Source organism: Miniopterus schreibersii, assembly GCF_964146895.1.
Source record: "Miniopterus schreibersii genome assembly, chromosome: 15".
NCBI classification, from domain to species: Eukaryota; Metazoa; Chordata; class Mammalia; order Chiroptera; family Miniopteridae; genus Miniopterus; species Miniopterus schreibersii.
Genome location: NC_138115.1, coordinates 32175053 through 32202822, shown reverse-complemented (window position 1 = coordinate 32202822; position 27770 = coordinate 32175053). Strand labels below are relative to the sequence as shown.

At 39.4% G+C, this 27770-nt stretch overlaps 1 protein-coding gene across 1 annotated transcript in view; it reads left to right on the top strand.

The window, feature by feature from the left end:
* COL6A6 (collagen type VI alpha 6 chain) overlaps positions 1-27770 on the top strand; it is a 130233-nt gene that overhangs the window by 52358 nt on the left and 50105 nt on the right. The window contains exons 9-20 of the mRNA XM_081159337.1: positions 4082-4425; positions 4507-4585; positions 8558-8712; positions 10954-11046; positions 12416-12469; positions 14123-14194; positions 14280-14306; positions 14644-14688; positions 14777-14830; positions 15924-15986; positions 19908-19973; positions 21269-21322. Of these exons, the coding sequence (XP_081015463.1) occupies positions 4082-4425; positions 4507-4585; positions 8558-8712; positions 10954-11046; positions 12416-12469; positions 14123-14194; positions 14280-14306; positions 14644-14688; positions 14777-14830; positions 15924-15986; positions 19908-19973; positions 21269-21322 (1106 nt within the window). The remainder of the gene's footprint in view (positions 1-4081; positions 4426-4506; positions 4586-8557; positions 8713-10953; positions 11047-12415; positions 12470-14122; positions 14195-14279; positions 14307-14643; positions 14689-14776; positions 14831-15923; positions 15987-19907; positions 19974-21268; positions 21323-27770) is intronic.

The window sequence follows — 27770 nt, the reverse complement described above, 5'->3', positions numbered from 1 at the left end:
TCTTTACTAGAGTTTGTACTTTTGGTAATCTAGACAAAAAATACTCCATTTTTATAGGGGACAGTTCCCCGGATCCCTCAATGACATTTTGACATTTCTGCCAATGTTTGTTTTTTTTTCACAAGAGACTGTTTTCCTTGAAAGCAGTAACATATTTTGGTTACTGAATGGTTTTCTGTTCAGAGGTTAAAACAATGTTCATCCAAGAGGGAAATTTTCAATCTCAAGATAAAAAAGAAAGGATATATATTCAAGAGGAACTTGGGAAAGGACATATTCTGATGCTTCCTCCCAACTAGTTTCTTTCTCTTCATCTCACTTTCTGAATATTAGAGAAGAGGTTTTTCCAATAAAGTAAGTACAGTAAAATAAGAAAACCCACGTTTCAGATTTTTTTGATAACATATTGATTCACTTCAAATGTCATAGTGAAAATTGATTATCAAATAAGACTTTCATTTCCCCTCACCTGACTCTATCTCATTAAAAATGAATCAAGTTACTGGCCTTTGTTTTAAGAATTGAAACTGACATTTTAGTTTCAGAGATTTGCAAATGTTCAACTGGCCGGTGTGTCTGGAGGTAGTAAAGGCAGGCATTTATTCACACAACAAATATCTGAAAAATTGCTTATCTAAACAAAGCAAATTGAAAATATACACTTACCAAGCAAGCGGTATGTGTTGAATTTATTGGAAAAGGTTGAAGTTCTTAACCAAGCTAGAAGTTCTTGAAACAAGAGTATATATGTCACATGACTTTATTCTTCACTTATTTTCCCTTTATGAGGTTCAGCTTAAAATATCAAGCCCCTTCTAGTTTCTCCAGTGCTTAAATGTCCCGGGAGTTGATAAGAATAAGAGCAAAGTATTTTATTTTATTTATTTTATTTTATTGTTTGTTTTTAATTTATCTTTATTGTTCAGAGTATTACAGGTGTCCCATTTATCCCCCCAATTGACCCCCTCCACTTTGCTCCCACCCCCTTCCCAGGCCTTCACCGCGTTATTAACTGTGTCCATGGGTTATGCATATACGCATATAACTTCTTTGGTTAATCTCTTCCCACCCTCCACCTCCCTTCCCTCTTTCCTCTGAAATACGATCGTCTCTTGTATGTGTCAATGTTTCTGGATCTATTTTGTTCGTCAGATTCTTTTGTTCATTAGCTTCTTCTTAAAAAAGAGCCTTCAACTTTACCTGTAGTGCTGGTCTGGTGGTGATGAACTCCTTTAGCTTTTTCTTATCTGTGAAGCTCTTTTTCTGACCTTCAGTGCTAAATGATAGCTTTGCTGGGTAGAGAAATCTCAGTTGTAGTTCCATGTTTTTCATCACTTTGAATATTTCTTGCCACTTCCTTCTGACCTGCAAGGTTTCTGTTGAGAAATCAGCTGACAGTCATATGGGTGCTCCCTTGTAGGTACCTAATTGCTTTTCTCCTGCTGCTTTTAAGATTCTCTCTTTGTCTTTAACCTTTGGCATTTTCATTATGATGTGTCTTGCTGTGGGCCTCTTTGGGTTCCTCTTGTTTGGGACCCTCTGTGCTTCCTGGACTTGTAAGTCTATTTCTTTCCCCAGGTAGGGGAAGTTTTCTGTAATTATTTTTTCAAATAGGTTTTCAATTTCTTGCTCTTTCTTCCCCTTCTGGTATCCCAATAATACAAATGTTGGGCCTCTTGAAGTTGTCCCAGAGGCTCCTTATACTATCTTCATATTTCTGAATTCTTTTTTCCTTTTGCTCTTCTGGTTGGGTGTTTTTGTTTCCTCATGTTCCAAATTGCTGATTTGATTCTCAGTGTCCTCTACTCTACTGTTGATTCCCTGTAAATTATTCTTCATTTCAGTTCGTGTAGCCTTCATTTCAAATTGGTACTTTATTATGTTATCAATTTTCTCAGTTACTTCCCTAATAGTATGCTTAAACATCCTTATAAACAAAATTCTGAACTCTGTATCTGTTAGCATGCTTGGATCTATTTCATTTAGTTCCTCTTCTAGAGATTTCTTCTGTTCTTTCCTCTGTGACATGTTTCTTTGCCTCCATATTTTGGCTGCTTCCAGGTGTTTGTTTCTATGTATTAGGTAGAGCTGTTATGTCTCCTGGAATTTGTAGAGTGGCTTTTTGTGGTAGGTGTCCTGGAGGGTCCAGTGGCTCAGCCTTCCTAGTCACCTGAGCTGGGCCTTCTAGGTGCTCCCCTGTGTGGGCTGTGTGCACTGTCCTGTTGTAGTTGAGCCTTGGTTGCTGTTGGCATCATTGACCCCCAGGCCAATCAGCTGTGAGGACCAGCTGCAACTACAGCCAAAGAGCTGCTGTGCTGGAGACACCCCTATGGAGCAGGATTTACTTCAGTGGAGCTTTGGTGTTCACCAAGTGCACCCTTTGAGTGTGTCACTCGGGGATGTGGAAGGGCTGTAATCCAGGAGAGGCCAAGCTATGAGCCAATGCAGGCTGCCACTAGTGCCAGGCCCGGGGCCGCTTATCAAGCTGTATGGGGCCTGCTGCGGCTTGTTTGAGAGATTTTAGGAAAGTCCTAAGCATGATGCTCGAGAGGCCACTTGCACAGAAGCCCCTGGAAACAGCCTGGATGAGCTGCAGGTGGGGAGGGGCGGGGCCTCCGGGAATCACAAGGCGGGGCCAAGGGTGCAAGTCAGGTGCTGGCGATTCAAATATGTCGCCTGCCTGCCGGCTGTGTGCGGGGAGGACTTGCCAAAGCAGCAATGGCCTCTGCCAGCTCTTCTGCCTGGGAGAAAGCTGCCCCTCCAGCTCTCGCCCAGATTTCAGGCAGGTTAGTTTCTCCCCAAATGTCCCAGGTCCTTTCAAGCTGCTACGGGGCACTGGGCTCAGGGGGAGCGCGTCTGAGTGAGTCCATGCGTGGGCCCTTTAGGAGGAGCTGCGGGGGCTTCCGCAGTCTCCACGACCCTCAGGGACAGTCCCCACTGGTTTCACAGCCCGAAGGTGTGGGGACGTCTCTTCCAAGCCCTGGGACCCTGGGGCCCTGGGCTGGGGGCCTACTGTGGGGCTGGGGCCCCTCGCTCCTCCGGGAAACCTCCGCCACCAAGATTCCCTCCTGGGTTTAACCCACGGCACTGGGTGTGGAACCGCGGCTGCGTCTCCACAATCCAGCCCCCATTTGCCCTCGTCTGCGCCCCTCCTACCGGTCTCGGTGCTTCTTCAGTTCCCTGGTTGTGGGGCTTCTGTTCAGCCAGATCTCAGGAGGTTCTGAATGATGGTGGTTCTGTATTTTAGTTGTAATTTTGATGTGGTTGCGGGAGGCGGCTGGTGCAGCTGTTACCTACGCCGCCATTATTTTCTCTCCAAGAGCAAAGCATTTTAAATGCAATACCTCCCTGAGTATTTCTTGAACCCTCAAATGGCATTGGCTTTGCCTTCCTTACTGGCTGAGCACTGAAGGCACCTCCATCTCTGACATGGTTAAATGTGGGTTATTTGGTGCCCAGTTTCTTCACTTGTAGGACCTAAACCAAGCAAGATCTCAAAGGATCTCTTGGAGCATTTGTTTGTCTTTTTAACTTTTTTTTTTTCTCTGAGTGGATTTTAGAAGACAGAGGAAACAGATTCTTTTGGGAAAGATAAATCAACAAAGTCATTCCTTTAAACAAGTTCTTTGTGGTTTCTTTTTTATAAATGACTTGCTATATGCAAATGTTTTTATATTTCCCTTATAATTTAGTATTTGTTGAATGACCTGAATTGATAAGTAGCATGATATGAATTTGCTATTTTAGACTATTAATATTCCCACAACATACTTTAGATATTTAAATGACTCTGCATAGCTTTTTCAATAGCCACAATAAAATTTTTCAGAACTTTAACTGTTATAGCACCACCTAGATTTTATACCAACTAAAAATAATAATACGGTATACTTATACTTTTACAGGTGATGAATGAGTGGTTTTGAGCCTCTTCCATGATTCCCTTATGCTCTTTCTTGTATTTCAACTTATTAACTGGAATAGAAATAAGAATTCCAAGTCCCTTGATTCAGAGATGGCATCCAAGTCAAATAAGGGGACTATTTGATCTACTAATATATGTTTTTCCCTTGAATCCTAGATTGTTTTGTGGATGTTGTGATAGGATTTGACATCTCAACTCAGCAGAAGGGGCAGACTTTTCTCGATGGTCAATCTTGGATGGAAACCTACCTTCAAGACATCTTACATGCAGTCAGCTCCCTTAATGGGGTTAGCTGTGAGGTGGGCACGGAGACTCAGGTTAGCATGGCTTTTCAAGTGACCAATGCCATGGAAAAATATTCCCCCAAGTTTGAGATCTACAGTGAAAACATACTGAATAGCTTGAAGGATGTAACAGTTAAAGGACCATCTTTTCTCAATGCAAATTTCTTGAGTTCCCTGTGGGATGCTTTTCAGAATAAATCGGCTGCTCGAGGCAAGGTAACTTGGTTTTATTGTATTTGTTGGTCTATGGTTACAGTGACCTTTTTACTCATGTTTCTTTCTTGAATACTTTTCTAGGTGGTTCTCTTATTTTCGGATGGATTGGATGATGATATTGAAAAACTTGAACAAAAATCTGATGAGCTTAGAAAAGAAGGTATTGAACATGGGGGAAAAGTGGGAAAGGGATGTTTATTGATTTTATAATCTCAGAACTCAATTCTGGCTCTTAAGTTTCCAGGCACTCAACCCTGAATTTGCCAAACTTTCCATTCTCCATACATTTGGCAGAGCAAATGAGTTCTCAGAACATTCTGGCATCTACTTTTATTCTTCGTGCCCTACGTATATAAAACAACACTGAACACAAAGTCCTGTTCTCTCATATTACTGTATTTCTTCATCCCAAGCGTTCCTGGAGAGTGTTCCTGTCCAGCCTTGCCTCTCATAATCTAATATTGTTACTTCTGTAGTATCAGCAGAAGTGAACCATGTGTTTCTTTTTGACCAAGGAATGGGAGAGTGGGATTATTTTTCTTCAACACTCTGAAAGTTTTCAGAGTTGCAAGCATTATCGGACAAGTTTTCTCATGGTTTAGGGCTTTGTAATCAGTTCCTTTCTTCAGGCCACAGATAGACCAACCATGGTGTTTATAAGCTTTTAAAGCTCTGGCACACATGTTTGGCTTCAAGAGCCAGTGCCCAATCTGGTTTATTGTCAGTTCTTGCTAAAATATTGATCAGTGGAAGAAAAAGGCATCCACATGTTCTTGTTTGACTAAGAATAGAAAAACTTTCCTGTCCTTGGATGTCGTTGTTGCCCCACCTAGTTTCCCTCTTCCAGCCAGCTTCCCTCATTCTCCAGCTGTGAGTGTTGGCTGCTGACAGCTCACAGGTCCCCCTTCCCTTGGTCAGTGGGAGCCACCTCACCTGGAAGGTTACTCCCTACCCCATCCGTGGGCAGCAGGTAGAGTACAAAGAGTTGGACCTGTGCCTCAAAACAGCACCATGTGATGCTATTTACGCTCCAAGCTCCTCATGAGATCAGGCTGATGCTAGGCTCCAGCTGAAACACTGTCTTGCTCAACTCCTTTCTCTGCCCCGCCCTCACCCCTTTCTTCTGAGAGTGCTTCCTCAATATGTGTGTGCAGCCAAATCGCTATCTCAGGCTGTTTCCAGATGATCTGACCTAAGACATCTGTCTCCAAGCTTAGTTATTAGAGACTGAGAGGATTTGGTCTTTGCTATTTGGTTTTCTCTCTTAAATCTTAAACAAATTGCAAAGTTCACAGAATTTACAGCTGGAGGATAAGGATTTTTATTTTGCCCTTTATTTACTGGAGCTGCTTTCTCTGTATTCTGTCAAGCCTTGGCATTTCTTTCATGAGCTGTAGTGGGAATTTTAATGATCAAGACCCTAGAGTGCTTAGTTTGGGTAAGTAGGTTTTTTGTTGTTGTTGTTTTTGTTTTTTAATTCAGCTTTTCTTTTTGAAAAGATGTATCTCTTACAACATCAGAGTTTTCTCCAGGAAGTTTCTCATGGAACACCCAGATTTCTAAGACCAATCTTCATTCTTCCAACTCCAGAGGAAAATTTAGTAAATGGATTTCAACTTCAGAAGCTAGAGTTTTCATATCCTCAGAAATTCAGAATCTTTGGGGAGAGATAAGGGGATGATGGCCATACTGTGCTTGGAAAAGTGTCAAATGGATAAGGCTATCTCTAGCTCTGGCTTCCCATATCTAAACACACATGATTTCTGGTAATGCTGGGACCTATGATCTATTGACCTAAGAGAGCCTCCCTAATTTGGGGCCATGTGAGCTGCTATATTTTACACGTGGAAACTATGCAATGAACATGGAACTGGAAGAGATACAGGAGAAAAAGATCCCCAGTGGTGGATATGGCTTTACAACTAATCCATGTGGATTGCGGTTTGAATTAATTTCTTAATTTTTAAAAATCTAATACTCTAGAATCTATTCAGTGATTATTTATCTCCCTAATTCTTGAAATCTTTTCATCCTTAATTTATTTTTTGGAATTAAAAACACCGTATTTAAGATCATATGACTCATTTATTGGATGAGTCTAAAAGGAGTAAGATTGGACTCCCCATCCTGAGAAAAGCAGTAACAAATAAGTTATATGAATATTTCCGGCAAATCAACAATTCCATGGTTCTCATAACTCTTAAATTTCCTGGAGCTTAGAATCAGATGTGAGATTTTTTTTCCTTATAAGTAAACCCATTAACGTGCATCTCTTTATCATTTACTCCAATTGATGATCAGCATTCCTGATTGCCTATCCCAGCCCACACCACCATCCCTTTTCTCATCTTCATTTTTGGAAGAGTAACTAACTGTCCTTGTTTGCTTGAGACAAGCCAGAGACAAGTTGGTCACCCTGTTTTCTGGTGTTTCTTCCTTTATTTCACTTTAGCCAGCCACTCTGTTTTCCCCTCCTAGAACTTGAGCCTCCCCCATATGTCCCTGAAACTTTATTCTCTGCATTCTCCTTCTCATTTATCCCTCCCTTCACTCAAAATCATATATAAACTTCTATCAGAAGGCATTCATAATCTCAGTCAAGTCCTTGAACACTTCTTTATTCTAGTCCATTGGTTTCCATGTCCCGTCCAAAGAATTCTTTAGCCATCCATAAGAAGAATGGGATAACTTATGCCAGTGGAGTTGGGTTTTTATCAAGTTAAGTTTCTTAAAGTTTATTTTTTTTAAATCTTCACCTGAGGATATGTTGGTTTTTTAAACTGATTTTATTTACTTATTTATTTTTAAATATATCTTTATTGATTTCAGAGAGAGGAAAGGAGAGGGAGAGAGAGAGAGAGAGATATCAATGATGAGAGAGTCATTGATCAAGCCCACAGCCGGGCATGTGCATGTGCCCTGACCGGGAATCGAACCTCAATCACCTGGATCCTAGGTTGACGCTCAATGGCTGAGCCACGCCCAGCTGGGCTTTAAACTGATTTTAGAGAAAGAGGAAGGGAGAGGGGGAGCGAGAGAGAGAGAAATCTATGGGTTGCCTCCCTCAATTGCCTCCCTCGGTTTATTCAATTTTAGGACTGCTCTTTACTCTATGATTATGTCCTTAATTCCTTTTTCTGTTATTAAAATGTTCTTTGAGTCTAGGCTTTGGAATTGGGCTATCTGGGCAGAAACCTAAAAATTCCATTCAAAGTCAATCATTTAACTTCTGCAAACCTCAGTTTGCTTGTCTATGAAATAGAACCATAATTATAATTGTGCATACCTACACAATTGTATTTGTATCTTACAGATAAGATAATGCATGTAAAGCACGTAACGAACCACTGGGCACATACTAACGATTAATAAATGAGAGCACAATTGTTGCTGTGGTTACCTCTACCATAATGATTGCCAGGTGTATTACTTTTGGTATTTAATGTTCTTACTTTGCAAAATAAACCAACCCTGTTAGTCCCTAAAAGTTTTCTTTGAAACGTTCTGGTCTATAAAAGTTCCAAAGCCTTTGTGTGAGCTGTAGCTCTTAACAATTACATGTCATTTGTTTCTAAAAGCCTGACAAGAGGTTTACTGTCTTTTGCTACCTGCAATTCCAACTGTATTACCAATTTCTTCTGTGGTCATTTAGATCTGTGCTTCTCAAACTTCAATGTGCATACAAATTACCTAGGGATTTTTATTAAAATGCAGATTCTGATTCCATAGGAGTGGGATGGGGCCTGAGATTTGTATTTCTGATAAGCTCCAAGGTGATGCCAGCACTACTGCTCCAAAGATCCCCCTTTGAGCAGCAAAATTTTAGAATATTTCTTGATATATAAATTCCTCTGTACTTTAGTATGCTCTATGGACCCTTTTAAATTTGCTATCTCACTTTTATATGTTCCCCTGTCTCCAATTTAATTAGTTCTGAAAAATGTAATTCCTTTTGTTCTCTGATTAGTCTTGTTACTTGTCAGGTTTACACCTTGTGTTTGGGGGAAATGGACAATCAAGAGTGTTCCTCTTGCAACTGTTTTACAAGAATAACAGTTTAGATACACATGTGCAGAAATATTAAAATAACCCAACACACCTCACCTGGAGAACTGTCACTTGTGTTGGCTAGGCCTGAATGCCCTCATAACTGTTGCTCTGACTGGAGCCACGGACTCAAGTGACCTGGCTGATCTTCTTTACATTGAATTTGGGAAAGGATTTGAGTACAGGACCCAGTTCACTATTGGAATGAGGGATCTCGGGAGCCAATTGTCAAAGCATTTGGTAAGTTATTCAGAAAAGGCAGGTGAGTTTAAACTTTGTATTTGTTTTGTATATAGGTTTAATATTTATGCTTATGAATTTGAACTAATTTTGCTCATTTGGGTGTGAAGAAAGACTTTTCTGAATTAGCGGACAGCCAAAATAAAAGAGGGTGTTTTGAAAGAAACATTAATATAGTAGAGATATGTGAAAGCATGTTCAATTTATATGCTTGGCCAAAAAAGAAGGAAGAAGCAACTAAATAGCACCTATGGTCCTGCTCAAATCATAGTCAAGGAACTTAAGTGCCAAAGAGAGTGTGAGATTTGAGGGTCAATCAGCTGCTCCCTGAGCCAGCCAGTTTTCACATCCCCTGTGGATCCTGTGTCACAGCTCACTACGCTGAGGATGATTCTGTCGTCTAGGATGGGTATTTTCCCTGCAGCATGGCCTGTCAGTGAGGGCCAATTACATTTAGGGTTTAACCAGAGAAAGAGCCAGCTGTCCAATGTTGAGGAAAAACTAGTGATGCGATGATAGACTTCATATGTTGTACTTGATGAGCGATCAAAAGGTTTCTGAAGGCTACGTTGACTAAGCAAGATTTTTGCCTTATGATCTATTTTTAGAACCTAATGTCTACATGAGATGCATCTCAATCATATTTCCTTCAGAAACATACAAGAATTCAAACTAGAGTGGTTAAGTGTTATCAAGTTTTGTGGTACTACTTTCACCTTAATGAATGGCTATAATTTGTAATTTCTTATTATAATCAGCATGTTGGGACACTTTCCAATAAAGTGCAAGCTCCTGCTATTGTGCACCTATAGAATTTGTATATAATTAGATGTTTAAACACAATTTGTTCAGTGTAGTAATTTTGCAAAAATAATTGCTTCAAGAATATGGAAGTCTTGTTGGAATTTCTTTGTACATGGGAAGACTGTTTATTTTTTAAAATATATCTTTTCTGTCTACTACTCTTTGAAATCTGTAGTGGTAATTCACAGATAGAGGAAGTTATTCCTCAAAATGAGCCAGCCTGTCAGTTTTTAAATATTACACAAATGCCAGACTATACAAGAAAACCTTAATTTTAGACATAGATTGATTTTAATGTTAATAGTAGAAGATTTGATGTTGTAGGATTTTAGTGATCCAAAGAAAATTAACATCAAATATGAAATCAAAGGATATATTTTGTTGTTGTTATTATTTGATTTCATATGTTTCAAGTGTTTTTGTTTTTCTGAATTTTTCAGAAAAAAAATTTCTAATGCCAGAAAAGGAATATTATACAATAAGAGAAAAAGGAGAAATTGCTAAATAGTTATAACAAAAGATTTAATTCCTCATCACACCAGAATTTTGATGGAAAAATTCTCAACGCAAAGGTTGATTCTACCCCACTCAAGGCAAATTGTGGCATTTACCGTGGCAAATTCTGTGGCAAAACAGAATTTTCCTAAAAATAAATTTTGTGGGTTAATTGTTAAACTGCAGTGGAATATGTCTATTATTCAGTGGATGATTAACTAGGTCTAGGATGAAAGTCACTCACATTTTAAGGCATAGAATATATAAAAAATAAAATAAAATAAAGAGACATGATAAACATGAGATGTATGAGGCTTCTGTCAGCATAACATGACATACTGTTTTACAATAAACTTTTTTCTTAATAAGTTAAACAAAAACAACAACGAAAAACATAGAATGTAACTGGAATATGATTTTTTGGAGGGACACTCTCCTCATGCCCTCAGGCTCTACAACAAGTCCCTCTGACGTGTTGAACGTGCAGTTTGCATTTTTGAAATCCTGTCACACACACTGCTCTGGAAGTGAGTACCAGCTGTGTGACACTGGGCACTGTCTACCCTCTAGCATACAAAGAATTCACAAGATGGGAAACGAAGAAAACAGCATGAGTTCATTTTATTGAACAAAATAGAGGGGGTAGAATTATATAGGGTGATGGACAAACAACACCATGGTCAGTGCTGGGATGGGGTGGGACCAGGAAATCCCATAAATGAATGAGCGTGCACTGAGCTGGCCAGTGGCTGACCTGACACCATTTGGAGAACACAGAAGCGTCTTTGAATTGGTTCTGGATTCCCGATCGGGTGGAGAACGCAGGCTGCAGGAGGAAAGAGGGGCAGTGAAGGGTGTTTTAAGCGTTGCCTCATGTTAGCTGACAGGTGTGACTGGGAAGCAAGGCCACCAGGTGTAACGTATTTCCCACCCGCCCCCAAGGTCAACGTTGCCGAAAGGACTTGCTGTTGTTTATTTTGCAAGTGTATTGGAGAAGATGGCACCATGGGAGATCCTGGACCAGCTGGGAAAAAGGTAATTTTAAAACGTATGGTTCACTTTATCTGAAAGTAGTATGTCTTTCAGACATGAGTTCAGGTAGAAATAAGGGGTGATTTTAGCTTCTAGGTAGAGCCTCTGAGGTACCTTATCGTTACACTTCTCTTTTTATATGTCAGACTAGATAGTTGTGGCTTTTCCTTGGCGTTCTAAATTGGAGTCTTTCTAAAACTTTTTGTACAAATCTCAGGAGAAACAGCTGCTAAGGTCCTTGATTATCGAATGTTCTAGCATTGGAGACAGTGATGCAGAAAAATCAATTGTCATCGCTCACGCTGAGTAAGGAAAAGCTCCTGAATACCATTGTCATTTCAATGTCCATTTTTAATGACTGCAGAGTCATTTAAATCGGGTAGGGAATATTCTGTGTAGTCTGCTAAAATCAAGCTAGATCAGATCGCCCTGTTTTAGCAGAAAATGAACACCTTGCTGACCGGTCATGAGATAACTCGTGTCTGCATTTACATTAATTTAAGTAATTTTAAGCACCTTGCTGACTAGTCATGATGGAAAATGAGCTGGCCTCACGGGAGACTTCTGGCTTGAAATAGCTGGTGCTTAGCATTAAGATGTGTTATTCAACTTTAGCCAGGCCAAAATGTTATGATAGCTGTGTAGACAAAAACAGGCCAATTATGAAATAGTAACTAACAAATTTAGATATTTCCTAACAAAAAAAAGTTTATGTACCCTTATGTAAAACTATGATTTGGGGGTTTAGGATATGTTCAAATATGTACAAACATACTGTGGATGCGTTTAGTACTGATTTCAAGACAGCTTGTTTCCATGTGTGTTTGACTTTTGGGTAGTTTATAGATAGCACTATAACTCCCAGATCACCATGGTTGTGTCTCTAAAGAAAGTGTTTGGACTAATTATTTCCTGATTGCTTCTATTTCAAGTAAAAAGAATGGTAGAATTTTTTTTTTAATGGAACTCAGAAAGAATGGAAAGAAATGTGGGTGGTCTATTTTTTTTTTTTTAATGTAGCATAAATCCTAAAAATAGCTTTTTTTTAATGAAAAGAGGGCAATTCTAGTTTGTCAGGGGCTATGTTTATTTGAACATTTGTCTGAACAAAAGCTCTAGTAATATGTGTAACCCCAGAGAGACTTATGGACAATATTGTGATTTACACGCCCTTGAGTTATCTGGATAGTTGTCTCAAAATTCCACTTATTTTTATGTGTATAAATGCAGCCTAGGTTGTGGCAGAAAACTAATTTTTTCAAACTCTCACTCTTCTAAATAAAGTAACACCGTAAAGTTGAAAAATTTTGTGTGATTACCTCTGGGTTTAGTTCTACAGAATGCTAATTTTTCTTCCTTTCCTTATTTCCAGGGACTCCCAGGTTTTAAAGGCAGTGAAGGCTACCTGGGAGAGGAGGGCATTGCTGTAAGTCCAGGGTTTTCTTGAGCCTCATTTCTTTCTAAGGACACATCTGCAATATGAAATCATTTGTATCAATTCAGAGAGACATAGGGAAGTCAGATTCTAAGGATTTGTGTGCAAAATCAGAGGTCTTTCCTAGTCCCCACCAGGTTTTGCTTCAGGTGATCATTAGTGGTAGTCTACTGTCTCCTCTTTCACCATCCACCAACATGACACCATGAACTCAATGCAGAAGTTATCTTCCCCACTAGAGGTGTCAGATCACTGTCATTTCCCCCTTACTTGTACATTTTGCACAGGTAAACCAATTCACTGCATTGTTTATCAAGGATCTCACTCATTCTTGCATCCATCTTACCCTCCCTCCCTCCCATCCATCCATCCATCCATCCACGCATTCATTCAACAATTATATCTGAAGCATCTTACCATTACCACATTATTTACCCAAGTCTTCACTCACAAATTTATTTATTCACTTAACATATATATATTAAGGCATCTTACCAAGTGCCAGGCACAGTGCTAGGCCCTAGAAATAACAATAAATAAAAGACAAATATGGTTCCTATCTCAGGTAACTTCCAGGCTAGTGGAAAGGCAGATGAGACAGCTATGGTTCCAGCTGTCACACACGGACTGTACTAGAGGTATAGTGAGATGCAGTGTGGCAGAGTGTAGCAGAACAAATACCTAACAACCTCAACTAGTAGTCTTGGTGGCAGTTAAAGCTTAGGATAAGAAAACAGCAAATAAGGGGTGACAGTTGGGCAGACATCTGAAGGACAAATAGAAATTTCTCCAGGCAAAGTTTGTGGGCAAGAACATTGTACTACAGAGAAAAAGTGTGTTCAAGGGCATGTAACTGAGTCAGAGAATTGTGTGTTTGCAGAATGGCACATGATCAATTTAGCTGGAGCCCAGGACACAGTGAGAGGAGATTATATGTCAAGCGAGACCTAAACTATTGGGAGTCTTGAATACCGTGCAGAAGATTTGGAGGTGTCTTCCAGTTGGTGGGCGGTCATTGAATGATGTTATGCATAGAAGTGAAAATGATGGGGGCATGGGTGTAGAAAGCATGCCCAGGCAATATTATGGATGGTGATAAGGCAGGGACTACAGGTGGGAATCATGCAGTAGTAGGTGCAAGACAAAGTGGTCCTAATCTTAGTTTGGGGCAGTATAAATGGAGGTAGAATAGACATAAGTTATTGACCACTGGGGAGAGAGAAGCTGAAGATGACACCTTTGTTTCCAGCTCACAAGATGTACAGATTGGTGGGGTTACCATGAAACAACTGCAGGAGCAGTATTTATTTAAGAAAAAGAGAGGATGATGGATTTTGGTCTAGAAATCATGTCTCTTGCTTAGGTCATACCTGAAGCATCCTTCTCTGATGTCTCACCAATTTTTTGCTATCTGTTCCTGTAATACCTCCTGAAATCTTGAGAATACATCTTAGCTGCCAGTTGTTTGTATGACTGTTTTATTTAGATACTATTCCACCCATGGCAGTGTCCACATGGGATCTGAAGCAAAGCAAACCTGTCAACAGTCACACATTTTTTTCCCAACACAAAACCTGTTAGATTTCCAAGACAGATTCCAGATTACATTGGAAAAAATTCACCTGAGTCTATGCTCCTTCTCAGGGAGAAAGAGGAGCCACTGGACCAGTGGGAGAGCAAGGCACTAAGGGATGCTATGGCGCCAAAGGTCCCAAGGTAAGGGTGCATAAGACATTGTGAAGTCTTCCCAACATTAATTCCTTTTTCTTATACTGACCACTGCTGTCCTTTCTATTTTCAGGGACAAAGGGGACTATATGGACAGGAGGTATAGTACCAAATGTATCCATTTATCTTCTCATCTGCCATCTAAAAATATTTTTATTTTTGAGATTATTGACCAGTAGATTGTACAAATGAAGTTTCTGTTGACCTCCCTTTTTTATTGTCAGTGATTTAACTTTGTTTATTCCTATATTTTATTGCAGACAATGTATATTATTTGTTGACAGTTTTTACTACTAAGTAATCTTTGATATTACCCAAGGCTAGCCTAACAAAGAGGCTGTATGTATATGGGACACAAAATTAGACTTTTTGTTTGGTCTCTGACGTCTTTCACATAAATATAATGCACTCTGTTCTGATCACATCTATCTTTTTAGGGAGAAGCTGGGGAAAGCGGAATTGATGGATTAAATGGTGTACAGGTAGAGCTCTCTCTGTGCTATAAAGACCTTTCTGAGCTATTTTCTCATTAAGGAAATGAGAATTTGAATTTCTTCCTCTGTTTCTTAGGGTGACAATGGCCTTCCTGGAAGAAAAGGAGAAAAGGGTGATGAAGGATCCCAGGTAGGGATTCAGTAAATAGACAACATGAAAACTGCACTGGGAATTAAAGATGTGATTAACAGTGCAGATGAGCTACCCCAGGTGTATCAGTCAGCTAGTGCCACAAAACTGCTTTGTGACAAACAATCACAAAACCTCAGTCGCATGCAACAATAAGCTTTTTATTTCTTATGTGTCTGAGAGTTTAACCGGATCTAGACTGAGCAAGGCTAACCTTGGCTCAGCGTCTGTAAGTTGGCTGGGGCTTTGTTCCACATGTCTCTTACCCTACTCCTGGAACCAGGCAGCTGCCTATCCATGTTCACCATGACCTTTCACCTTTTCATGGTCATGGCAGAAGCACAAGAGAGGAAGCAGAAACACACAAGTTCACCAAGACTTCTTGAGTCCCAAGCTTGGAACTCTCACAGTGACATTTTTATTTTTCTGTCAGCCAAATAAAGTCACAGCCAAACTCAGGGGTAGGGAATCTTACCCGCCCCCATCCACACACACACATAGTTGGAAGGCACTGCAGTTACATGGCAAAGAGCATAGATTCAGAGAGGAGTGAAGAATTGGGGTCATTCATGAAAAGCAGCTACCACACCAAGAACGGCAGCAGAGTGTTGACAAGAGTCTGTGGTGCAGGGCAGCACATGGAAGGCGTACGCCACTCATTCCATCTAGAACAAATACCAACAGCAGCCATACTTCGGCCATCTATCCATCTTTAGAATGTGAATGGTTGAGTCAGAAACTCACTTTCCAGCTGATGCAACCACCCTGGGGAAAATGGATAGTCTCTCTGAATCTCAGCTGCCTCATTAAAAGAAAGATAATAAACAATACCTGGTTTAAAAAGTAGTTGTAAAAACTAAACAAGGTGACAAATGTGTCAGGAACAGAGTTCACCACTGTGGCAGATAATTGAGGTCACTCTTAAATTATTCAGGTGGTGCCTGAAACTCTTTTTTGGTTGTTCCTCTTTCTAGTTTAAAAGTAACTTTGGGAAAAAATTTAATTATTCAAATTATGGAGAAGATGAGCTCCTTGTTTATATTAATGTTATTAAAAATTCTTCTCTTGTCCTTCTGATTCTTATTACCTTTAGGGAAGTCCAGGAAAGAAAGGGATTGCTGGCGACCGTGGAGCAAAGGGCCTGCGAGGAGACCCTGTAAGTGCTGGGGCTGTGAGGGCTGTGAGCTAATGTCAGGGCTGGGTTCCCATCAGCACTTCTGATAGGGAGGGGCATCCCCATTTAAGGTACTGCAATAGCAATCCTGAGTTCGAATCATCACAGGCACAATTATAGAATTTTAATAGCAGGTTCGTATGTTAGAACCTTGTCATATACGGGATGAGTATGGACAGGGAGAAGTCCTTGCCCTTCATTTGCACATGTATTTCTTTAGAATACACATTCTTAATTGTCCTGTGCTTCAGGGCTGTGAAGGGATTCCAGTCTCCTTCCCTGTCTCCCTCTGAGTACCTCAAAATGTGGACAGAAGAGAAGATCCCCAAGAGTCGTTCCTGATCCCCAAGAGTCTTTCTCAGTTGAGCACATTTGCTTCATTTCTTTGACTCCAGGCCAGCTAAGATTATAGGTGGCCAAAGTTGGGACACAAAGGTGCCTGTTCTCACAGGGACACAACCCAGTTAAGTAGGTGTCACTTACACCCAAAAAGGAATGACCCACACCAGCAGAGAGGATATGCCAAGTCGGACGGAGCATTTGTACTGTAGGGTTTTCATCACCATGCTCCCACGTAAGGAAGTCTCCAAAACCTTAATGAATTAGGATTCACATTTGCTTTTAAACATTTATTAAACTTTTATTGCAATATAATTGACATATAACATTGTGTAAGTTTGAAGTGTACAAAGTGTTGATTTGATACATTTCTATATGGCAATATGATTACCACCAGAATGTTAGCTAACTCTTCTATCATGGCACATAATTAATATTTCCCTATCTAGGCTTTTATAACTTTGAAGTATATAATATGCAGAATCATAATCTATAATAATTATGCTGTGTGATGGATCTCCAGAACCTATTGAACTGTAAAATACATCAGAAAAGTACACAAATTATAAATGTATTGTTTGATGAATTTACATTATACACTGGTGTACTCACCACCCAGGTACAGAAATAGAACATTAGACAACAGAGCACCCAAGAAACCCCCCTCAGATCCGCTTCAATCACTACCAGCCCTCCCTAAAGTAATCACTATCCTAGGATCATAAATTAGTTTTATGTGTTCTTGAGTGCTAAGTAAGGGAGTCATTTATGATACACTCTTCTGTTTCTAGTTCCTTTTGCTCAAGTTTATTATGCTTATGAGATTCATTTTATGTTGTTGTGGATAACAACAGTTCATTCTATCTCATTCCTGTATAGTATTCCACCATGTGACTCTACCATGATTTATTTATCTGTTCTGCTGTTGATAGATACTTGGGTTGTTACTGGGTTTTGCTATTATAAATAGTGCTTCTATGAACATTCTTGAACATGTCTTTGGGTGCACTTTTGCACACATTTCTATTGGGTCTATGCTTTAGGAATAGAATGTCTGGATGATAACTTAAATGCCTATATTCGGCTTAAGTTTTTACAGCCAAACGGTTTGGAAATATTTTTGTACTGCTTTATGCTCCCACTAGCAATGTGCCAGAGCAGAATGGCTAAAATTTATAAAGACTGACAATACTAAGTGTTGGTAAGGATGTGGGTGGGGCAACTGGGAATCTCATAGGACTTTGTCTTTAATAACTCCTCCCCCAGTACACATGGGTGGATCAGAGAAAGAATTGGCATCATATATATTGACAAACGTAAATGTTAGGTATAAACTGAGGATAATTCTATTTATAAAGCAGAGGAATTTGCACTTGAAGACAATATTGTTTACTAAGTGATGTCTCCTGACAATACTCTGATGACCCGAGAGTTTTCAAACTTCAGACTCTCTAATTAAAAACAAACTTATCCACAAATACAGATAATTAAGAAATAGTAGTTCAAAGACAAAGACATTTCTGTATATGATGGCCAAAAATCCACTTGGGGCATTGCTAAAAAATTTCTATTCATTTTGATCACAGTTCCCCCTAACTGTCTGTATGATTATGTAACATCTTTAAAGAACCTGAATAATGTAAAAGGATTTTTATTTTAAAAGAAATGTTCTGTGGCTTCAAGATGGCTGAAAATTCAACCCACTAGAGCTTCTCTATGTTGTGCTGTTTGTCATTATACTAACTTTAGATGGTTTTTCAATGCATAATAATTCTTCCCAGTCACTTGGGAATATACATCTCAAATCGAAGACAACTCGGTGCTTTTTGTGGATTACTATTTCAAGAAAAATTTAAGAAAAAAATTGTTTTAAGTTTGATAGAATAAATAGAACACATGTAATCAGATTATTTATAGAGATCCATGCAAATGACCCAAATTCCTAAAAAATCTATGCTTACTCAGAGAGAAAGTTCAATCACATGAAAGCTAATTTGGCTGTCTGATATTTCCCATTCTGGCCTACATATGTTTTTAAATCTCATGTTACTTGGGCAGGGGGAGAGGCACTGAGCTAGATCATTTATCTGAGCTACAGAATTCATCATTCTAAAGCCTACCCTTATTAGAAGCACAGGTGTAATCATAAATTTGTGCTATCTGATACTCTTTTATCCAGTTTCATAGAATTTGAAAGTCTTGACCAGATCCCATTCAGACTTACCAAACAATTGGTCTACATGTGAATTAGGATGTTCAAGTTGGTAGAATGTGCTGTAATACGATTTTTTAAATGTCATCTCTTTGATCAAATAGTTCAGAGTTAGACTAAGATAAGAAGCTTATACTCCCAGTGAAATAAAATTCTGGACATTACTTTCCTTTTCCTTACATAGCTTTCTCACCAAAATATAATTCTCTAATACTGTAATTTAGGTATACCCTGCTTGGAGAACTTAACAGAGAAATACTTAAGAATAAAACAGAAAATGTAGAAAATAATCTTTGGCTTTGGTATGTGGGAGAGAGAAATAATTTTTCATTTTAGTTTTAATAATATCAGTTATAAAGTAAATTCTAAGCCCATCTTTTCCACTCTGTTAGCCTATAAACCCCGTAAGTGTAGAAGCTACTTGTTTAAAAAGCCTAGTACGTATCTGGAACAATGACATGTCCCTGTTGGTGATCACAAATTACTTATTGATTGATGAAGGTAGTCTGGGCTGCCATCAGCCAAACAGCCTGGCAGCTGACACTCAGCAGGACCAGATAATTGTTGTCCCGTCTCAGTTTATTGGAGCATTGACTGAATTGACTGACTCCATTGATTGTCCTGGCATCCTAGTGACATTGCTCTGTTTGTGGTCCTAACTACCCAAGATAGAAAGCTTTCAGTTTGGCCCACTTAAGGTAATATCCTATAGAGTGTGCCTGTTTTCATTGGGTTTCTGCTGGGACATTTGTATGAATATTTGGGAAAACTCCAGGATTTTCTGAAAACCAAAAAGTAGGAGTAAGCATGTGCAGAAAGAAAGCAGCCAGGCATCCAAGAGTATACAGAGGGAGTGGCTGGCAGATGCAGTCCTCAGCTCTGCTCAGGGTACTTATGTTCTTGTATAAGGGCCCATTATGAACATTTGCCTTTTCCCAAGGGTTGGGGAGAGTAAAGGCTACCAACCCTCAAGGATAAACTTGCCTAGGCCCCAAGAAAAAAACAAAAATGAAGAGAAAGGATAGCAGTAGCAAGAAGGTCTTATCCAGACCCAGCATAAGAGTTGTCATAAACACAGGTCATGTTGCCCTTGCTTCCCTTGGTTATGCCTTGTATGGTGAACTCTAGATTCCCCCACCCACCGCCCCACCACACACCTTGGGTTTCCACTCTCTTCTGATAAGACAAAGCACAGGAAGAAAAGAAAACCCTTAACCTACTTCTGCTTTCATTTGGGCTGCACTTCTCCTGTCCACTTTCTGGCGGTGACTAAATATGTTATATCAAGTCACATTTTTAAGGAGAAATGCTCAAAACCTATTAATTTCTCTTTTTATTTTCTAATTTTTTAGGGAGTTCCTGGATTTAACAACAGCATAGAAGGACCCAAGGGCTTGAAAGGAGATCATGGAAGAGAGGTAATTATGTGGGCATTTGAAAATAAACTTGTCATGATGTGTCAACTGTGAGGCTCATGTTCTTAGTGATGGAACATGAAATGCATATAAAGAATTAGAGTGTATAAGCTTCATACAAAAAAATTATTTTTAGGAGCAAAAGAATCTTTTACTTTTTCTTATCTGTTACTTTGGGATTCAAGGAACATTCTCTTCTTCTGAATTTGGGGTGACTTACTTCACTAAGCCATACTCTTGAGGTCATCATTTATGAATGTAAACATCTAAACTCTAAGTTAGAATATAGGGCTAGCTAACGGAAAGAACTAGCAAAAGAATTGTTGGCCTTCCCAGAGTCCAGAGGACACATACCCTAAATGTACATGATATTCTTCACAGTACATGATAAAAAAAGTACAAGACCTGGTAGATTTATTCAGCCCACACTCTCAAAGCAAGTCTCCTGGGATTAATCTCATGAAATTTCCCAAGTAACAATTTGATCTCTTAACTTGTTTTTTAGAATTTTAAAAAATTATTATCTGGACAATATGTGTCTCTGGATCTTCTTGATGAGTAACTTTCCTTGGTTACTCCACCTGGAGGAAAGTTCTGATACGGTAGAAGGATTTGGCTTTGGGGACAGGCTAGGTCCTGTTTCAGACTCTGTCCCTTACTATCTCTGTGGCTCTGGGCCACTTTCTGTAAACCTCAATTTTCTCATATGCAAAATAAGAGAAAATCTTACTTTTGACAGTTATGGTGGGAATTCAGTGACTAACCCTGCCACGTCAGAAACCTTCAGGAAATGTTAACCGCCATTTTTATTAAGTAGTAAATGTAAGTCTCATTGTAGACTCATAACTGTTGATTCCTTTTCTACCTTGGGAAGACTTGTGGGTACTGTGAGATTTTATTCACATTAAGGTGCAATCTATACAGGTTAGCTCCACAGAACAAGAAGTCCAAAGGTAGAAATCCAAGCCAGTGGTATCTGTACTGAACATGGACATGCTTTAATTGTCCACTCTGTGGGAACAGTTTGGTTTAAATACTCTAACTACACCATAAGTGCAAGTTAGGCAGTTGTGATGAACAGATGAAGCCATGCCATTGGTTTTGTCCTGGAGTCCCTCATTACCCACACAGAGATGTGATGTATGGCGAGCAAAAGTAATGCTGTATTCCAGAGAGAAAATAACTCTCTAGGTGGTGGGTACCCATCCTGCCTTCCTGGAGCAAACATACTGAGGTTGAAGGAGAAATGTGTCAATGCTGTATAATTACTGTCACACATCTATTTGTTCATTTGACAGGGTAGAAGAGGCTGGCCAGGCCCCCCTGGAACACCAGGCTCCAGAAGACAGACAGTAAGAGCCTTTCTAGACCAGGAGACACACTGCTCCGGTGGCCTAGATTGTGATGAAAATGGCCCATTGTGGGAAGTGGCGGGATGGTTCTGCTGGGGCTCAGTACCTTGGGGAGACTGACCTGGGATGTCTGTGAGAGCAGAGCTGGAAAAGGATTTGGGAAGAGCCCTGAAGCTCAGGTAGGAAGGTGCTGGCTTCAGGGGAAATTACCAATCAGGAGAAAGAGCTGGGCAAGGAGAACAAAGAAGCAGCCAGGTAGGGAAAGGGTTTTCAGAGTTTGGCCTACTCACTAGACCAGCAATTTTCAACCTTTTTGATCTCATGGCGCACATAAACTAATTACTAAAATTCTGCAGCACACCAAAAACATATTTTTTTTGCCCATCTGACAAAAAAAAATAAGTATAATTTTGATTCACTTGCACTGGATGAATATTATCGTATTGGCTGTTGTCATTTTTTTTAATTCTTACCTGAGGATATATTTTTATTGATTTTTAAGGAGGAAGGGAGAGAGAGAGAAGGATATCAATGTGAGAGAGAATCATTAATCAGTTGCCTCCCATACTTGCTCTGAACCAGGGATTGAATCTGCAGTCTAGGTATGTGTGCTGACCAGGAATCAAACCCACAAGCTTTTGTTATATTGGACTAGGCTCCAACAAACTGAGCCACCTGGCCAGAGCCATTGTTAATTTTTTCTTTGACAATCTAAGGAAAAAGAGATCAGTGCCCCTGACTAAATAGTCAGGTATTGCATGTTTTAAAATTCTTGCAGCACATCAGTTGAAAATCCCTGCACCAGGCTAACTGAGGTGACCAGTGGTATTTTGAAATGAGGTCACTTGCTTAGGGAACCTTTTGGTTCTTTTTTATTTATTTATTTGGTTTTGTTGTTGTTGTTCCTTTTTTCAGTGAGTACTTTGAACAAAAGATTCTGTGCTTGACTTCTTGGAAGAGCACAGAGATTGTAAAAGAAAAATCTTTATCCAATAAGAAGAGATGACTGATAAAATATACTTAAGTGCCTGCATTGGATTCTAAATTAGACCTACCTCTTCTCATTGTGAACATTTTCTTTATTTAGCTATCTAACCATCTCCAACTTTCTTCACCTCCCCATGCACAAAATATGTAATGTTTTAAAATTGAGCACAAACAAAAACTAGTTTAATATATTTCATTTATTATGTATTGCATTTTCTGAACTGAAGTCCATAGAAACAGCTATTTAACTCCATCAAGAAAATATTTCTCTATCTTGGAACATACACCTTCTTTGCAAGGCAGAGAAATGGAAATAAAAGTAGAGATTATGTTGAAAATGTGCAGAATTTGATTGCTGTTGGAAAGTACTTTACTACTGCTGTTTTAATGCATCTAAAGATAAAAAGAAATACATTTGCAGTTCATTTCATCTTCAAAAGGGTGTAGCCATCTTACATACCCCAAGAAACTATTTTGAACTTAAAGAATATCGTCCAAGAAATCCTGGCGGGAGATATACTTTTATTATTTTATAGAGGCTCTAGTCTCTCTAGAGGGAAATGCAGTATTGCTATGTGTTATTGAAACAGCACAACTCCTTCATGAGTAAAAGTAGGACTTCGAGCTAAAGATGGCAAAGTCAAAGTGGTTTTATATACTATTCCCCTTTTGTACAACTCACCAAAACCAACAAAAGAAATTTAAAATAGTTTAACAAAGAATGACCAAAACTTTAAGTTACACTTGACAACTGTTGGCCAGCTATTTCAAAATCTGGACCCTTTTGTTTTTTTATTTTATTGTTGATAGTATTACAGATGTCCCCCATTCGCCGCCCCCACCCTCCGCCACTATCTACCCCCCTTCACCTATCTCCCACCCTGCCCCAGGCCTTCACCTGTCTCTATTGTCTGTGTCTATGGGTTATGCATATATGTTTATAAATTCTTTGGTTAATCTCTTCCCATCCTCCTTCCCTCCTTCCCTCCTTCCCTCTGAGATCTGTCAGTCTGTTTTGTGCTTCTATGTGGCTTTGGAGATCTGACACATACCACCTCAGACCTCAAGCAAGGATCAGATTTTTCTAAAAGTAGCTGCCATATTCCTGAAAAAGCTGATGAACAAAATCCAGGGGTACTATAAATTGTGAGAAGATCAGGGAATATACTGATAGAAACACAGTTTAGCAGAGGAGACAGAAATAATGAGAAACTGAAGAATATTCCATTTTTAATGTCTACAGTTTATCAGTCTAAGTCATGGAGGCTGTAAAGATAGAAGATATAGTGACTATCATAGCACAAAGAAGCTATGATTTAGGGGGCTTTGTGTGAGTTCGATGAGTCTCTTGAATGCCAAAATTTGAAGGAAGAGAGAGCTATAAGGTAAAAGAAATAATTCATGATGAGAAAGTGTTTGGGACAACATACCTATATCAAAGCTATTGGCCCAAGTACAGCTATTCCACATTAACAGTTATTCAGTAAATACATGACCCTATTCAAAGGTGATTAATAATGGAAAATACTAATAATCTTCATTATTAATCAGATGATTACTAATCAGGATTTTTGCATAGAAATTGCAGGAAAACTACATGAGCACACGGCAGATAAACCCTCATTTGAAAAGGAACTATTTAAAGAAAAGGTAAAGCAACTCTGGCAAATAGTTCTTAGAAGTCTCAAAAATTTAAGACAGCATGACTGCTCTAAAAAGAGTCTAAAGAACTGATAAAATGATAGAATGTGAAAAAAGCAAGCTGGTAGTGCTTGGGGAGCAGTGGGAAAGGGAAAAAAATTAGAATGTAAGCTATATTAGAAGCAACAAAAAATTAGAATAAATGTGACTAAAAAATATAGGCAGGCATATGGAATAATAGAGATAGACTATCAACAGTGGAGAGCCAACAAATGTAGAACTTGCATTGCTAAATTAAAGCAAATGTGATGTAAAAAAATTCAGAAATGTAGTAAAATATAACTTCTTGAAGCAAAAGCTCAAACAAGCAGAGAGAAAAGACATGCTCTGACTTAGAAAAAAGTTGATACAAATATGTTAACACTGAGCCACATCCTATTGAAAAAGAATCATGAGGATTTCCAAGTGAAAAAGATAGAAAACTCAGTCTGGCCCAGCCGGCGTGGCTCAGTGGTTGAGCATCGACCTCTGATCCAGGAGATCTCGGTTCGATTCCCGGTCAGGGCACATGCCCGGGTTGCGGGCTCGATTCCCAGTGTGGGGCGTGCAGGAGGCAGCTGATCAATGACTCTCTCATCATTGATGTTTCTCTCTCTCTCTCTGAAATCAATAAAGCTATATTTTAAAAAAGCAAACAAAACAACAACAACTCAGCCTATCTCCAGCCTTCTCCCCAACCGTCAGGGACAAAGGGGAACATGAGAATGGCTACAGAGCCCTGAAATGGAGAGGCGCAAGATTTGGATACTCACCCACGTCGTCCGTTAAGCACATAAGTCCTCAACACGATCAAGCCTTCAGAACTCAGACAATATGGCCCTCACGTTCCTTTCTCTAAAAGTTGGTAATGATAAATTTGAGTCCCTTTAAATGTAGAAATAAGACTAAACCATAGAAATTGTGATCACAGAACAAAATGTAAATTTATACATTTGACAATCTAAAAATTATATGAAAATAGGAAAGTGGTAAAAGTTCAGGGAAAATGCCAATATACTGTGTCCTTACCTGTCATTGTGGGGAGTCAATGTCCAAGCATCATCTTAAGCTAAAGTACATGTTACAAAGATACCCTAACTTCCTGATTTTTTTTCCATAATCAATCTTTCCTCGTTTAGGAATGTGTTATTTCTCATTGTCAAGAAATATTACCACCTGCCATTTCCAATTCTTTGTTTTATTTTTTTCTTCTATTAAATTCAAATAAAATGAAATGTAATGTTTTATTTTAAAATAGCATGAATAGCATGATCCCTTTTCGATCAAAAAGGTAACCACTATTTAGAACTCCATCTGTAAACATGCATAAAAAGATGCCAGGAACCATGATTACCAAATGTTAATGAGAGTTATTTTTAGATGGAGGATGTGGGATGACTTTTAAATTTTTATTCTGTGCAATTTCTGCATTTGAATATTTAAAACTCAACACGTATCATTTTTATAATAACAGTTAAGGCAATATCCTTGAAGAAGGGATAAAATTCTATATCTCTGAGTGAAAAACTCTAAAATGTAGGTAGACTCCTCAGTACAAGAAGATTCTGCTGAACTGATCTGTGATTAGAGGATGACCAGTGGTAAGGTGAGGCATGAAGGGAAATCCCAGCAGTTGACCAAATCTCACCTTCATTCATTTGGTAAACATTTATGGAACACCTACAATGTACCAGTGACTGTACTAACTGCTAGCGCTACAAACTCAAATTAGACATATCCTTTGCTATCAGGGAACTTAGAATGATGTTGTAGAATGGGGGGTCTCAACCTACTATTGACATTTGGGATGAATAATTTTATTTTATTTTTTGAGAATCAAGGGTTTTTATTTTTTTTATTTTTTAAAAGTATATCTATTGATTTCAGAGAGAGGAAGGGAAGGGGAGAGGGAGAGGGAGAGAGAGAAACATTAATGATGAGAGAGAGTCATTGATCGGCTGCCTCCTGCACACCTCCGAAAGGGGATGGAGCCTGCAGCCCAGGCATGTGCCCTGACTGGGAATTGAACCTTGATCTCCTGGATCCTAGTTTGGTGCTCAACCGCTGAGCCACACCCAGCTGGGCTGGGCTGGGCTGAATAATTCTTTGTTGTGGGAGGCTGTCTTGTGCATTGTAAGATGTTTAGTGTCATCCCTGACCACCACTCACTAGGTGCTGGTGACACCCCTGTCTTGTGACTACAACAAATGTCTCCAGATATTGCCAGATGTTCCCAGAGAAAGAGACGAGGGGTACTAACGCCCCCATTGTGGTTAAGAACCACTGTTATAGAGGGGGACAGACCTGCACGGGTAACGAGCACTATGCCAGGAGTCTGTAATGGGTTGGGTGGTTGGGAAGAGGAAGGACCAGGGCTAGAAAGCTGCTGTGCTAAGGGCGGAGTGGGGATGGGAATGGGAGATTGACTCTCTGAACCAAACTTTACCGAGACTAAGAGTGGATCCTTGTGCCATGGCTAATGAGAAGCAACTGTAGCCTCAAACTAAAGCATGATCTTCAGTCCTACTAAGTCCTCAGGGTCTGTTAGTTATGCTTTGCCCTTTTCTCCTTTCTTGGCACTAGTTTAGGGACAGCTTGAAGTGTTCTAGGACAATCCTTTATCACTGTGATGAGTTTGCCATTAAGAGTCAGTATTAATGGGATGCTTTACCATTCAGAATGTCCTTCTTTATTTACCTGGGGATTCTATATCTCAAATCAGTCTCTGCCTGTCTGGGAAAGTGGGTCATGGTAAACCACCAGAAAGCCAGGCTATGGGGACCAAGGGACTGAGGACTCTTCTGGGTCTTCTTACTCTCAGGTCTTCTTTGGGGAGATTTTCTTTCCTGCTCTGCCCATTCGCATTCCCTTTCATAGATGAGTAAGGCTGTCTGGATGTGTTACCAGACAACTATAAGCCTTTAGGCAAACCATTAAGATGTTTAGGGATTTAATCTTTCCCATCTAAAGCATTTGAAAGTTTGAGGCAAAATCATAAAAATCATCTCTATTTCCTTGTTTGTTTTTCTTTCTCTCACACCTACACAAGGTATTTCAAACCATGACTTTCATTTGGAGTTTAAATCCCCAATAGCGGTTCATGAAAGTACCAGCTGATTACTTCTGGAGACGTTTCCATTATTTGTGTGAATGGTAGATTAAGGACTGTCTCCTCCACTAGGCTTGTAAACTCCTGCCTAGGGGCAGGAGTCAGGTTTTTCTCACCATCACGTAGACAAGTAGGCAAGTGACTTGTAGGAAGCAAGAGCTCAATAAATATGTGTTAAGTAATTTAAATCAAGTTCTTGTCAAGCCAGACCTTAAAGACAGAACAAATGTTTATTGAAGATGTTTAAACACTGTGACAGTGCACCAGATTTTTGAATGTGGAAGCCTATTTCACATTCTTTATCATATGGGAAGCTCTTGCCTAAGTATAATTTTGCATTTCACTGTTCCTACCCCAACCAGATGTATCCACCTAAACCCCAGGTCTGGCCATGTACATTTTCTGCTCCAAGAACCCCAGTAGTTTCTGCTAAATGAAGTATGAACCCTTCATCTAGTATTTTCAGCCTTAGTAACCCTACTATTCACCTTTCTTCTCATGTCTTTGACCCAGAATTGCTACTATCAAGTACACTTCCTATTTTCCTATTTTTATTACTTAGGTTGGTATCCTCTGCTAGAAAGAAGATGTCTTACATCTTCTCCCTGTAAGACTCCTACCCATCCTCCGAAACCCATCTTCGAAATCTCTCCTTCCAGGAAGGTTTTCCTG